At 47.6% G+C, this 14820-nt stretch overlaps 1 protein-coding gene across 1 annotated transcript; it reads left to right on the top strand.

Annotated features, from left to right (window-relative positions):
- Window positions 1-14054, top strand: LOC310833717 (solute carrier family 22 member 6-A-like). The gene is made up of 10 exons (XM_083716479.1): window positions 1-445; window positions 2857-2960; window positions 5615-5769; window positions 6792-6960; window positions 7676-7799; window positions 8506-8621; window positions 9520-9734; window positions 10777-10885; window positions 11966-12169; window positions 13153-14054. The coding sequence occupies exons 1-10, from the start codon at window positions 62-64 to the stop codon at window positions 13241-13243; spliced, it is 1671 nt and encodes a 556-aa protein (XP_083572605.1). The 5' UTR covers window positions 1-61; the 3' UTR covers window positions 13244-14054.
- The last annotated feature ends 766 nt before the right edge of the window (window positions 14055-14820 follow it).

Here is a 14820-nt window from a genome sequence, read left to right on the forward strand (position 1 = left end):
ACTTGTCATAAACTGATAACTGCATCTTAAACCACAGCATCGTGCTCTCCAGCCAGGCGCAATGGGTTTTGCCGAGCTCCTGGAACACGTTGGCAGCATGGGACGCTTCCAGATCATCCACGTGGTCTTGTTGTCCCTCCCCATTTTCATGATGGCCAGCCACATGATCCTGCAGAACTTCACCGCAGGTACCCCAGGCCACCACTGCTTGGTCCACCACCCCAATGGCACTTCTGGGAACCAAAGCCTGGAAGCAGAGGCTCTCCTCAAGGTCTCCATCCCCATGGATGAGAAAGGGCAGCCCGAGCAATGTCGCCGCTTCATCCACCACCAGGGGCAGCTCTTGAATGCCACCATAGCGAACTGGACCGAGATGGACACGGAGACATGCAAGGATGGGTGGGTGTATGACAAGACGGTCTTCCCAAGCACCATCGTCACCGAGGTGAGGACCAGCGTTGCTCAGGGCCAGGCTGCTGAGTTGGTGGGTGTTGTTCTAAGTCAGGGGTGAGCAGTGTTTTCTCCATGCAAGGGCCACACTTCCTTTGAGGCAATCCCTTTGGGGCCACATGGTGCTAATGGGCAAGGCCATCGAAAGAGGTGGGGCCAGATTCAGAAGTGGGAGGGGCTACCAGGCTGCAGCTCATTTGGTAGAATCTCAAGGTTGTGGGTTCGATTCCCACCTTGGGCAAAAGATTCATGCATTGCAGGAGATTGGACTAGATAACTCTTGTGGTTAGGGCTGGGAGATATATCGCTATATCATCCCAAACCAATTTGAAGTGATATCGGCTTCATAATTTTTGACCCGGCAGTTTATCCACATCTCATGATATGTGTGTGTGTGTGTTGTGTAAAAATCACAATGTGGGAGAAACTGTGAAGTCAGCCAATGCTTTTCTCGATTCCTGCAGACCCTGTTATCTCTGCTGGCTAAGATCTCCCTGTCTCCTGCAGGGGGGCAGAGAGTCACAAGGGCAGGTGCTGGCGAAAAGCACAAGTCATGAAAAACCATGAAGCCAGCCAATGCCTCTCTTTAGCTCCATGCTTACTTCAGACATCGTGATCTATTGGCATATCACGATGTTTAGCTGGGGATATGTCACAATGTTGAAAACCAGATATCGCCCAGCCTTGCTTGTGGTCCCTTCCAACTCTACAGTTGTAGGATTCTATCCCCTCTTCTCTTTTCCTACCATCCTGCTCTTTCTGTGGCCCCCTCTTCTGTCTTTCCCTTTCTGAAGTCCTCTTCTCTTTGTATCTTCCTCCCCATCCAGCAGAATGCCCCGAGAGGGACAGATCATGCTTGCCATATGTCCAATCACCCACAGAGAGGGCTTTTGGCACTTAAGATTCAGGACAGACAAAAGAAAGTCCTTCTTCGCACAGTGCATAGTTGGAACTATGGAATCCGCCCCGCCCCCCACAAGAATTGGTGATGGCCACCAACTTGGATGGATTGAAAAGAGGTTTAGATAAATTCATGGAGGTAATGGCTATTGGGGGCTACCAGCCATGATGGCTATGCTCTGCCTCCCTGCTCAGAGGTGCTATGCTTCTCCTGGATAGCTCAGTTGGTAGAGCATCTGACTCTTAATCTCAGCGTCATGGGTTCGAGCCCCGCGCTGGGCCAAAACATTCCTGCATTGCAGCGGGTTGGACTAGATGACACTCATGGCTCCTTCCAACTCTACAATTCTATTATTCTACCAGTTGCTGGAAATTGCAGGAGCAGGGCTTCCCAGAGGCAGCTAGTTAGCCACTGTGAGAACTGGATTAGATGGGACCCCTTTGGCCTGATCCAGCAGCTCAAGCTCCTATTGTGCTCTTACGTTCTTAGATCAAGGGCTGCAGGAATTTAGGCAGGTTGCCTGTTCCTTTACTAAGCACACCAAGAGGTATTTTGAGGTCAGGGCTTGCGTGTATCGTGGACTGCTGAAGCTTGCATCACACACCAGCACAGAGTAGGGTCCCAGGTAGGTGCAGAATTTAGCTTTCTTGAGATCTCAATTGGCAGGCATATGTCTACCCACTATGCCTGTAGTAGGCAAGCTAGAAGCACCTCATGTTGTGTAGTCACAAGTCTAAGGAGAACCCTACTGGATCGGAGCAGGCTTCAGAAGGAAACAACAACAACAACAACTTATTTATACCCCACCCATCTGGCTGGGTTTCCCCAGGTACTCTGGGAGGCTTCCAGCACAGCCTGAAGACAAAAGCCCTTCCCTCTTGCTGATCCCTCCCTGCACATTTGGTAATTAATGGTAGACACCTCTTGTTCGTGGGGGCTCCATTTAGCTGCCCTATAATCATAGAACCATAGAGTTGGAAAGGACCCTGAGGGCCATCTAGTCCAACCCCCTGCAATACAGGAATTGCAGCTAAAGAATCTCTGAGATGGCCACCCAACCTCTGCTTAAAAACCTCCCAAGGAAGGAGAGCCCACCACCTCCTGAGGGTGTCTGTTCCGCTGTCAAACTGCTCTTATTGTCAGAAAGCTCCTCCTGATGTTGAGTTGGAATCTCCTTTCTCATAGCTTGAATTTATTGGTTTATATCCTTACCCTCCAGAGCAGGAGAAAACAAACTTGCTCCATCTTCCCTAGTTCAGTGTTGTTGATAGAGGCCACAACATCAGAGCATCAAAGGAGCACACTAGATCAGTTGAAAGACACGTCTAGTCCGGCATCTTTCTTCTCACGGTGGCCAATCAGACTCCTGGAGGAAACCCAGAAGCAGGGCTTGAAGTCACTAGGCTTTGTGGTCTAACTAAGGAGGGAAGAGATTCAACACCACCCAGTGCTTTATGAATCGTTTTGTTTTCTCTTCTCTGCCGCCCCCTCCCGCCCTGTTGCAGTGGGACCTGGTGTGCTCTGCGCGAGCTTTGAAGCAGATGGCTCAGTCCCTCTACATGGCTGGCGTGCTGGTGGGAGGAATTGTCTATGGAGGCCTCTCAGACAGGTGGGGAGAGCCAGCAAATTGTTTGTTTTCATTCATTTATGTTATTTCAATGGTTATCCCACCTTCCTTCCAACATGGAAGCCAAGGCCATGTGTTTAAGTTTCCCAGGTCTTCGTCCAAGCAAACACACCAGATCCAGACCAGCTCAGATTCAGCAGAGTGATGACCTGATGTGCCCTTAGGCCATATTCTGGGCCTACTGGAATTCTCTAGAGATGCTGAGAAATGTCTATGGAGCATGTACAAAGTGCTGTTCTGCAATTGACAGAGCAGCCTTAGCTTGCTTGTTAACAACATACTTTAGAGGTGACTGCAGTAGTACGCAGAGAGAGTATATAAATTGTTTAAATGACTATAAATAAATGCCTTCACAGAGCTACACTAGTATTGCATTGAAGATATGCCTATTTGTTTTATTTTGTTTTTATGGTGTTTTATTGGCTTTATATTATGCATTTCTCTCTTTTTTTGCACTTCTAGGGTATCCTAAGGTTGTATGTTAGTGCTGCTCAGAGTAGACTCACAGAAATTAAAGGGCATGACTAATGTAGGGCTGTTGCTTTGAATGGGCCTACTCTGAGTAGGTACAGCCTTTGATGTTTAGTGGTCTCAACATTTTGTAAAATCATCATCATTATCATCACATAATTAAATTTTGCACACATCTGAAAGGTGGCAGCATTTTCAAAGCCAACTTTTAGAATTTCAGCCACTGTTGGTGATGGTTTTCAAAACTCAGCTGTGAAGGATGCTTAAATTGCAGGATTCCATACTGCTTTTGATGCCTCCTAGAAATTGTTTTTGCTTAGACAAGCCTATCCAGATAGCACAAAGCTGACATGTATTTTAACATGTATCAAATTAATTATTGTGTTTTAAAACTTTTTTTTTAAATTATCTTGTTTTAAACTCCAAATTTTATTTATAATGTATATTTTATTTAATGCATACAAATCCCATTTTACACACACACACACACACAATTTAAGGGCTCTGTGGAAGGACACATGCATTCCATTGCTGAAGTTTCCAGGTTCAATGCTGGGCACCCACAGTTCAAGGAAAATATAGGAAACCATTGATCCATCTAGCTCAGTACTGTATACACTGACAGGCGGCAACTGTCCTCAAATAGTAGGCAGTGGGAAAGACCCTTTCCTGCCCGAGTTCCCAGAGAACCAGGATAGCTACTGCCAACCAGAGCAGACAACACCAGGCCAGACAGAGAAGCAGCCTGTCCTGCTGTGAGGGAGGTCAGAGGTGGAGCATTTGCTCTACGTGTGCCCAGTTCTGGGGGAGCTTGAGGCCCACAGGCGAAATCAAGGCAAAGGCAGCACCTTGGACAGCACCAGGGACAATGTCCTCCAGCTGCAGATACAGAAGATTGTTGAGTTTTCTTTGGAGGGTGTGCTCTGTGAGATGTAATTGACCCAATGGCAACACATTAGCGGTGACTGTCCACTGATCAGCTTAAAAAAAATTTTGCTGATTAATTTATAACACATCAAAACCAATTTAATATTAATTTAATACATCCCCCCCCAAAAAAAAAACCTGGTTTCCCACTCTCTCAGATATATTCCAATTCATCCACTTTTACATACATCTCTTTTTTTGCAAATTCCTCATCCTTCATCTGTCCCTCTACCACCTTCCCCAATAAATAAAATAAATAAATAAAATGGAGTGTTTGTGGTATGAGAAGAAGAAGAAGAGGAGTTTGGATTTGATATCCCGCTTTATCACTACCCAAAGGAGTCTCAAAGCGGCTAACATTCTCCTTTCCCTTCCTCCCCCACAACAAACACTCTGTGAGGTGAGTGGGGCTGAGAGACTTCAGAGAAGTGTGACTGGCCCAAGGTCACCCAGCAGCTGCATGTGGAGGAGCGGAGATGCGAACCCGGTTCCCCAGATTACGAGTCTACCTCTCTTAACCACTACACCACACTGGCTCTCAGTGAGATGGCTGGCACGTGTGCCTGAACTCTGATAACGACTCTTTGCTTGCCTAGACAGAGTCTAGAGAAACATGTGTGTGCATGTGAGCCTACAAGTACCAAGGTCAACTGTGCATCCATTATTGCTCCCGGTTTTGCCTCTGGTCACACACACCAAATGACAAGTTGCCCCTGGATGGTTGCCTTGGGGAAAATGTGGCCCTCCAGCCAAAAAAAGGCAAGACAGACATAGCCTTCGAAGCTGTCTAAGGGACCTTCCAGGGACACAGGTGGCGCTGTGGGTTAAACCACAGAGCCTAGGCCTTGCCGATCAGAAGGTTGGCGGTTCGAATCCCCGCGACGGGGTGAGCTCCCGTTGCTCAGTCCCAGCTCCTGCCAACCTAGCAGTTCAAAAGCACACAGTGCAAGTAGATAAATAGGTACTGCTTTGGGGAGAGGTAAACGGCGTTTCCGGGCACTGCTCTGGTTCGCCAGAAGCGGCTTAGTCATGCTGGCCACATGACCCGGAAGCTGTACGCCGGCTCCCTCGGCCAATAAAGTGAGATGAGCGTCACAACCCCAGAGTCATCTGTGACTGGGCCAAACGGTCAGGGGCCCCTTTACCTTTAAGGGACCTTCCAATGTCCCTGCCAGGAGTTGCTTCTCAAAAGTCTCTCTCTTTCTTCCTCTCTTCTCCCTTCCTCTGCTACCTCGCAGGTTTGGACGGCGGCTGATTCTCATCTGGTCCTGCCTGCAACTGGCTGTCACAGGGACGGCGTCCGCCTTCTCCCCCACCTTCAGTGCCTACTGCACCCTTCGCTTCCTGACAGGGATGGCCTACTCTGGCACTGTCCTCAATATCTTCTCTCTGTGTGAGTTGGATTCCCCTCCCCTTCCCGTTTACACCCACTCCTCACTTTAAGCCAGAAATGTGGCCCTTCAGTTCTCTCTGCCTGGCCCACAGGACTCTCCCCAGGCTATGCTCCTCACTGATCCTGCCTGCCCCCCACCCCCTGTAAATGTTTTGGCCTGTCTGGAACATGTCCCCGAACTCTGATAAGGCTTCCTGCTTGCCTGGATAGAGAGGGGTGTGAGCAAGCAAATCAAGTGTGTAGAAACTAGGCTGCTGTAGAAAGGTAAGATTTGCCTTTTTCTGGCTGTGTCTGCTTTTGCTTCTGGCCCCACTCACCACTGGCATGTGGGCCCCAGGAGGTTATTATTTATCATTTTCAATTTATTAAATTTATATACCGCCCTTTGTCAAAAGATCTCAGAATAGGAATAGGAATAGGAAAGGTTGCCCAGAAGGAAATGCGTACCTGTCAACTGCCCTGGAAAAACTGGGACATCCTGGGTTTTTTTTTCCTGTGAGAGCATGGCAGCCATTTTATTATGTGAGCTGCCCTGAGACCTCCAGGTATAAGGTGGTATATAAATTCAAATAAAATGAAGAAGAAGAAGAAGAAGAAGAAGAAGAAGAAGAAGAAGAAGAAGAAGAAGAAGAAGAAGCAGCAGCAGCAGCAGCTTGCTCTCTTGTGAGCCAAGATCTCACCCCGAAAAAAGCATTCCCCCCCCATCACATGACCCAGAAGATGGTGTCTAGATTTTGACCACGTCATATTGGAGGGTATGGAAACATGACCCTCATGCCAAAAAGTGGGGTGGGGGGACTGACTCAGGATAAATGAGTGTGGCTGCAGAGGTAATAGTCTGAGGTGAGTCCCAAAGGGTAGGTAGAGGGGCTTGGAGGGCCACATTTGGCCCCTGGGGACTGAGATTCTCTTTCCTTGAGGTACATGAAGTGAATAGCAACACCACAATCCAGTAAGGTGTCACCTGGAGGGGGCAGACTGCCTCCCACAGCTTCCGTTTCTCTCCCTGCTCCCCCCGCCAGGTGTGGAATGGACGCCCACGAGGACCCGGCCCTTGCTGTCAACCTACAACGGCTTGGCCTACACGATTGGACAGATGATCCTGGCAGGATTGGCCTACCTCATCCCAGAGTGGCGCTGGCTGCAGCTGGCTGTCTCCTTGCCCTATTTCCTCTTCTTCATCTACTCCTGGTAATGTCTTTGCATAGCTGTGGTTTTAGGGTGGAGAAGGGAAGGAGCAAACCTGTCAAGTTGGGTTCCTCTCAGTTTCTCATTGTCCTCCCCCCCTCCCAGTCTTTGGTTCACATCCGTCTGCAATCTCTACAATAAAGATTCCGCAGCATTTTAGTGTGAATTTCTCCTGACATAGGCAAAATTATATACAAATATGCCTATCTTGATTAAAAAAACAAACAACCATGCACAGATTCCTCTTAGCTCTTCATTTGGGTACCTGAGAAAGAGAAGTCTCTGACCTTATGAGAGCCACAGAGTCCTCTGCTGACACGCAGAATTCAAAAGATTTTTAATGCATAGTCCCATCATATGAAATATAATGTTCACTTCCTCAAAATGAAGCAGAAGGTACAAGGAAAAGTTCTCAAAAATAAACCGTCTATATGGCAGCACTTTCCTGTTCTGGCAGTTTGTGGTCACAGGTGAAAGCAGGAATTTCACACTTTTTTTTATAGCTAGCTGTCAGCTTCACCCTCCTTCTCATTTTCGAACTAGGACAGAGTCCATATCTCCAATCTAACTGATTTATCTGATACCTAAAAGGCACATTTTCCCATAGCCATGACGCCTCGCCTAAATGTCCCTCAGTCTGGAGGGGCCCTTGTTGAATCTGGAATGTGTACCTCATCTTTATTTCCCTTACTTCACTGTCTTGCACCCAACCCAACAGGTGGTTTTCTGAATCAGCCCGCTGGCTGGTGTTGGCCGGGAAGCCAGAGCAGGCAGTGAAGGAACTGAAGAGGGCAGCCAGGATGAACGGGAAGCCTGAAGCCAGTGACAAGCTAAATGTTGAGGTGAAATTGGGAGGACGGGGACACACACACACACCAACTAACTTGTTCATGTATTACATTTGTAGCTGACCTTTCCTCTAAGGAAACCAAGGCTGTGTACACAATTCTCTCCAAAATTCTATCCCCACAATAACCTTGAGTGGTAGACCAGTCTGAGATAAGGATGGGGAAGAAATTTGGCTGGGTTTGCATTTTGATTGGAACTGACCTGATTTGCACTGTTTGCAAATAAATTTCCCATTAAATAATGCTTTTTTGTAAACCATTTTCACTAATGTGTGCATTTCTATGGACACCTTATGCATTTTTTTGTACAAATTACTTGTCTGGAGAAGCGAATTGCAATATTTGGAGGTGCGAAATTCAAAGGAAGGCAATGTTTTTGCTCACATATTGTTTCAGAAAATGTGAATCAGGTAGATTTGCCTTTACATGAGAACGGAATCAAATGTAAGTTTCTTATCTGCAAAATAGATTTGGCTAACAGTACTCTTAGCGCAGGCAAAGAGAGGAAATGGCCAACTATTTGATTCTGGCAAAGATTCAAGAGCCCATAGTGGTTTCTATCTTCTTGCTATACCTTCAAACCTTCCAGCTTTGATACTTATAAAAACTGGGAGTGGGGAGAAGCAAAACCTCATTTCCCCTTCCAGATATTTCCTGCTTGTGCCCAGTAGCCAGAGAATTCTTTTTTCCTCCCTGCCAGCTCTTGAGATCCAACATGAAGGAAGAAATGGCATCCCTGAAATCCAGCTATACCATTGTGGACTTGGTGCGGACTCCAACCATGCGCAGGATCTCTTGCTGCCTCTGCTTTGTGTGGTGAGTTCTGACAGGAGAGATGTCCATGGGCCGTGCAATTCCACAGTTAGTGGAGTCTCCCTTTGCTGTGCAGTTTCTAGTAGTGTAAAACCACACTGAAAGGCTCCAGCCCTCAAATCATGAAATTACATTGAATGGCAGTGGCAGGGGTAGAATTCTCAAAACCTGCACCCACCCACTGTCAGTACCATGAAATGTGGTTGTTAGTTAACAGTTGCAGATATAGGCAAAGTGGGACTTGAAAGAAAATGCTGGAGGGTGGAGCATTCTGGGCTCATCATTCCAGCTAGCCATGTCCTTCTGTACGTTACCAGAGTGGTAGCCAAAATTTCACCCTCCAAGTGTTGTTAGACTCCAGCTTCCACCAGGCTTCTAGCTAGCATAGCCAACGACAACAAGGATCATTAGGATGAGAATGGTGATGATGAATTCTTAAATTTGTATACCACCCTATAACCACAGGTCTCAGGGCAGTTACAACATAAAATCGCAATATAAAAACACAAAATACATAACGAAAACAACCAAATAACACCCACCCACGACACACATTTTAAAAGAGCATTGGATGTCAATCAGCTAAAGGCCTGGTTAAAGAGGAACGTTTTCGCCAGGCACCTAATGGTGTATAATGAAGGTGCCAGCTGAACCTCCCTGGGGGAGCATTTCACAAAGGGGGGGGGGCACTGCAAAAAAGGCCTGTTCTTGTGTTGCTGCTCCCAGATCTCTCATGGAGGAGGCACACAAAGAAGGACCTCAGAAGATGATCTCAGGTTCCGGGCAGGTTCATATGGAGAGAGGCAGCCCTTGAGGTATTGCAGTCCTGAGCCATTTGACGTGGGGTTGGGCTAAATGACCCTTGAGTTCCCTTCCAACTCCTTCATTCTTCCACCCCCAGGTTCTCCACCAGTTTTGCCTATTATGGGCTGGTCATGGACCTCCAGCACTTCGGCGTCAACATCTACTTGATCCAGCTGGTTTTTGGGGCGGTTGACTTCCCAGCCAAGTTTATCTCGGTCCTCACCATCAGTTACATTGGGCGCCGCTTCACCCAAGCTGCCACACTCGTCCTTGCAGGGCTGACCATCCTGGCTAACATCTTTGTTCCACAAGGTCAGAGAGGAGGTTCTTCTTCTGCCTCGAGGTGTGGGTGGTGCTAAGAATTATCTGAGCACACCACATCAAGCCAATTGGCAATGGATGGTGTGGAATGGAGAATTGCTGTGTTATCTTGGAGATGGAACAACGGGGGTCTCTTCTGGGCTTGAAGTTGCACATTGTGTTCATCTTCAGGACCTCAGACAGTTCCCCGTGGAGAAGGGTAGATTTAGAATGGATACAGAAAAGGAATTGAGGTAGCCCAGCATGTAGCTCCAGCAAGGATCTGGAGTCAATTGAGGGCTGATGTTAGGGGTTGGGGAGCCTATTCACCCGGAAGGCCGCATTCTTCTCTGGGCAGCATTCCGGGGGCCACATTTGCAGAGCCAGAGACAAAAGTGGGTCAGAAGCAACAGGAAGCTACCTTACACCAAGTCAGATCATTGCTCCGTCTATGTCAACACTGACTACACTGAGCAACAGTGGCTCTTCAAGGTTTCAACCTTTCCCAGTCCTACCTGGGGATGCCATTAGGGATTGAACCTGGGACCTTCTACATGCAAGGCAGATGCTCTACCACTGAGCTACAGCCCCAAAGTGGGGGCAGAGCAACAGATCTGACCCTTACCATTTCACAATAGGTGGCATTCCAGCCACACAGAAGCTGGGAGTTTCCACACATACACACGTCTAACAACCAGGTAAGCAGGAGACATTAGGTGGTAGGCAACTAATTCTTCACCCAGAGTAGGCCATGGATTTCACTGAGACTACTCAGTTGACGACCACCCATGATCCCAGTTCCAGGGCATAGAGAGGAATGGAAGGCCTCATTCAGCCTGCACAACGGAGGCCTGTAGCTCCATGCCAGAGTGCAGACAGTTGCAGGTTCAATCCCTCATGTCTCCACATAGGTCCACGGAAGACCACATGAAGAGCTGCTGCCTCCCAGCGTAGCTTCTGTCAGTCACGGAGAAGAGTGCGAGGCTTCAATCCAGGAAATGGGCCAGTGGAGAACCCTTAATGTATCACCAAGCTTTTCCTTCCTTTCCCCCAGATATGCCCACCACGCGGGCTGCCTTGGCTGTCTTTGGGAAGGGGTGTTTGGCTGCCGCATTCAACTGCATCTATTTGTACACTGGAGAACTTTATCCAACGGTGCTCCGGTAAGTGAGGAGAATAGGTGTGTGAGAGAGACATGTCTTCTAGGGAGCTTGCGAAGAATAGATTGGCCTCAAAAAGCAGGGGACACCTGTGGGCTGGGGGTGTGGCCCTTTCACATCCCTTACTCACCTCCTCCTCTTCAGTGCTACCCTTTTCCTCTAGGGGTGGGGAAGCTTTTTCAGACCAGGGGCCACATTCCCTTCTGGAAAATCTTCTGGGGGCCACGTGCCAGTGGTGGGTGGAGCCAGAGGTAAAAGTGGGCAGAGCAATGAATGTGACCCCCCCCCTTTGCATGGTAGGTGAACTTCTACACACACAACCTTCTCTGCCAGGCAAGCCAGGGGCATTAACAGAGTCCAAGGACACATTCCAGCCAGGCAAAGGCACTCAGGATGTGAAGCCAGGCCAGTGAGGGGGGTGGTCTGGGGAGATGGTCACAATTAGCCTCTGGGGCAGAAGCCCCCCACCCTTGCACTAAACTAGAATGGAAGGTTTTGAGGTGCAAGAGCTCACTGCAGCCAAACACTTCACAAGAGTCCAAAAATTCCGTCTGTTATTATTATGTACACACCAAACAGCAGCAGTTACCCAATTTGTTAGGATCAGTGATGGTCACAATCCTGTGCATAGTTTTGCAGGAGCAAGCTTCACTAGCCTCAATGGTACTTTCGTCTGATTGCATGCTTTGAAATACAAGGAGCTTTCAGAGAAGCACCACCATTTCAACTGCTAGCATGAAGCAGGAACCCCATCAAAGAAAAGGGCAGCCAGTCTCTGTTTGGTTCCTTGCTTCATTTGCTGACTTCCTCTATGGCTAAACCGTCATAAGCAAAGTTGAAGGCCTCATTATCACTGTGTTTGGGCAGATGACAACATCACACCTGCTCTGAAGGTTAAAAAAAGGCTGGTAACTACCCCCTGTCGAGGGGGGACTGAGCCTTTATTCTGCTGGGTACCTTGAAGGGTGTGGGTTTTCCAGTTCCTGTTACAGGAAGTGGGGCTGCATTTACTGTGCCTCCTTTGCGGATGCTGGATGGGTCCACTAAGCTGTGTGGATAATACTTTTGCTTCTTGGCTTGTAGGCAGACTGGCATGGGTCTAGGCAACACCTTGTCTCGCTTGGGTGGCATATCAGCCCCCCTGGTGAAGATATTCGGGGAGTACCTCCCTTACCTGCCACACCTGATCTACGGTACTGCCCCCGTGGTGTCTGGGATCGCTGCCATCTTCCTGCCAGAAACCCGCAATGCCTCGCTGCCAGAAACGATCGAGCAAGTTGAGAACAGGTGAGTGTTGAAGCCATGAGGACACTTCCCAACATTCCTCATAGGGGGATGGGAAGCTACCTTATCTTCTTCTTTGGCGATCACTCGTAGCTGAGTAAGATTGTCTTCCATGAACATGGTCTTAATGGTGTGTCCATAGGTGACTCTGGAGGCCAATTCTGGACCCACATATCATTCCACAGTGGGGACATAGGTTTCTGGGTGGGAGTTGATCATGGTAAGGGTTTGCCAAACATGCCTCTTAGCACATTTCTTCCTTACGTGCTGAGTTCAAGCATCTTCAAAGTCCCTCCAACTAGAGCGCTCACAGGCCAGTGTTTCCCAATTGTCTGTGTTTATACTACATTTTTAAAGATTTGCCTTGAGAGAGTCTCTAAACCTCTTTTGTTGACCATCAGCACTATGCTTTCCATTTTTAAGTTCAGAATAGAATAGTTGCTTTGGAAGACAATAATCAGGCATCTGAACAACATAACCAGTCCAAGAAGTTGATGTTGAAGAATTGCTTCGATACTGGTGATGTTTGCTTCTTCCAGTACACTGGTATTAGTTCTCCTGTCTTTCCAAGTGATATGTAATTTTTTTTGGAGACACTGTTGATGAAATCTTTCAAGTTGGAGATGGTGTTTATAAGTGGCCCATGTTTCACAAGCATACAGTTAGGTTGGTAGTACAATAACTTTGTATACAAGCATTTTGGTTTCCCAAAGGGGTGCATGGGTTGCCAGTTGTGACATACATTGGCATTATTTTCAGCTCTTACTCCACTAGATGCTCTACCACTGAGCTGTGGACCTTACATACACACACACACACACACACACACACACACACACACAGCACCCCCTACTTATGTGAACAGGAGAAACAAATGGGTTTGCCCCATTTGATCTACAGAGTGCCGTCAGATGCACAGGCATACATTATATCAGTATTGGGGGGGAGTAACAAACTGTATTTCATGGACCTTCTGTCTTGTTCAGATCTCAGGCCAAGAAGGACCCAAAGCAGCAACAGCAAATGGAGGCCCTTCTCGACGCCACCAAGCCTGAAACCACAAAAGATGCTGTTTAAGGAGAGGAGAGAATGGCTTGTGGACTGACTTTGGGGGATGTTCAGTTCTTGCTGCTTGAGGTTAATCTTACCCTTTGGAAAAAGGCTGGCATGCTCCGTGCTCTGTGTTCAGAAAGGCAGACTGGATGGCATCACTCAAGGGGGCAAAAATCTGGACTTCCTGTAATGGGTGGATTTGATGGTATTTGGACTCAGATGCTGTTTTGCTTGCATTCTTGACCTGCTTTCCTCCAGGTTGATGAAACTTCATTTCTAAAATGTGAGGTGGAATATAGGAAGCTGCTTCTTACCAAGTCAGATCCTACTAGGTCACTATTGTCTACACCAGCCTTTGCCAAGCTGGACACCTCCAGATGTTTGTGGCTCCAACTCCCATCAGCACAGCCAATGACCAGGGGCAATGGGTGATTCAGAGTCCAAAACATCAGGGGGGGCGCGCGACCCAGGCTGGTGAAAGCTGACCTACGCTGAAGAACAGCAGAGCTACGGGGCTTCCTCCCACCCTCAACCTTAACAGGAGATGCCGAAGAGAGCTAGCAGAGGAAATGAATATTGTTTGCCTTTTAATGAGATGCTGGCTGAAGTGTATTCAGTGGCCAGGGAAATGCAAAGTGTGGGACGAACAGATGATTTACTGGAAGACATATAACTGCCATGCGAGCAAATTGGGATGAATGCAGGACCTTGTATAACCTCCCTGTGGGCAAATAATAATGAATGCGCAATAAAGATCTGCAGTAATCTAAGCTCTGCTTAAGCTTTGTGCAGGCAAGTAGGGATAAATCCTGAATAAACATATTTTCTGAAGGAACCCCATTGTCCAGTCTTTTTTTAAAAAGCAACAACAACAACAACAACCCAACACAATTTTTATTGGTTTTTAAACAAATACAAACACAATAACCACAAAACATTTACCCAGCAGTACATCTAAGGGTGCTTATTTTTTCCTATTGTCTTTCTTCATTGAACATTCGTCCTGTTTTGATTTGCATTCATACGTCTTCCTGTTCATCATTCAGTCCATCCCACATGTTCCAGCACATTTCCCCATTGCTTTCCTCACTGTAAAAAGTCTCATTGTTTTCTTCTTGTTGCTGTCAGTGGATTTGTTGCGCCCAAGCAACAGAGCACTTTGATCCACTTCAACTGTGCAAACCTGGAGCCATCCAGTATGCACTTGAATCCCTCCTGCAAAACAGTGAGCCCAATTCTGCCTTCCACCTCTTTCCACCTGGGCCTCTCCTTCCACCTGGAAGTTGCTTCCTAGGCAGCAACCTCCACATTCATTTTCTTCCCTCCCAGGATCTGCTTGTCCTTCATGAAAACCTGGAACAAATAAGAACACAGTTCAGCTTAGTCTCTGGCCCTGTTGCTCTTGGCTGGTGGTTTGGAGACTACAGAGACGGAAATGCAATGCAAGGGGAAAAAATGGCTCAGTGGGGTTTTTTTTTAAAGGCTCCAAGGCACTTCACACAGATCAGTTAACACCCTTCCTTCCTCTCCCCTCTGCCTTCCCTTTGTTTTCTTGCGCTCTTGCGTTATAGAACAGCAGGGCTCTCTTACACAGCCATGTG

This window comes from Podarcis gaigeae, assembly GCF_964106915.1.
Source record: "Podarcis gaigeae genome assembly, chromosome: 16".
Classification (NCBI taxonomy): Eukaryota; Metazoa; Chordata; class Lepidosauria; order Squamata; family Lacertidae; genus Podarcis; species Podarcis gaigeae.

Coding starts and splice junctions, on each gene's coding strand:
- LOC310833717 (XM_083716479.1), top strand. CDS start 62: ATGGGTTTTGCCGAGCTCCTGGAACACGTTGGCAGCATGGGACGCTTC. Junction 446..2,856: donor CAAGCACCATCGTCACCGAG/GTGAGGACCAGC, acceptor GCCCTGTTGCAG/TGGGACCTGGTGTGCTCTGC. Junction 12,170..13,152: donor ATCGAGCAAGTTGAGAACAG/GTGAGTGTTGAA, acceptor TGTCTTGTTCAG/ATCTCAGGCCAAGAAGGACC.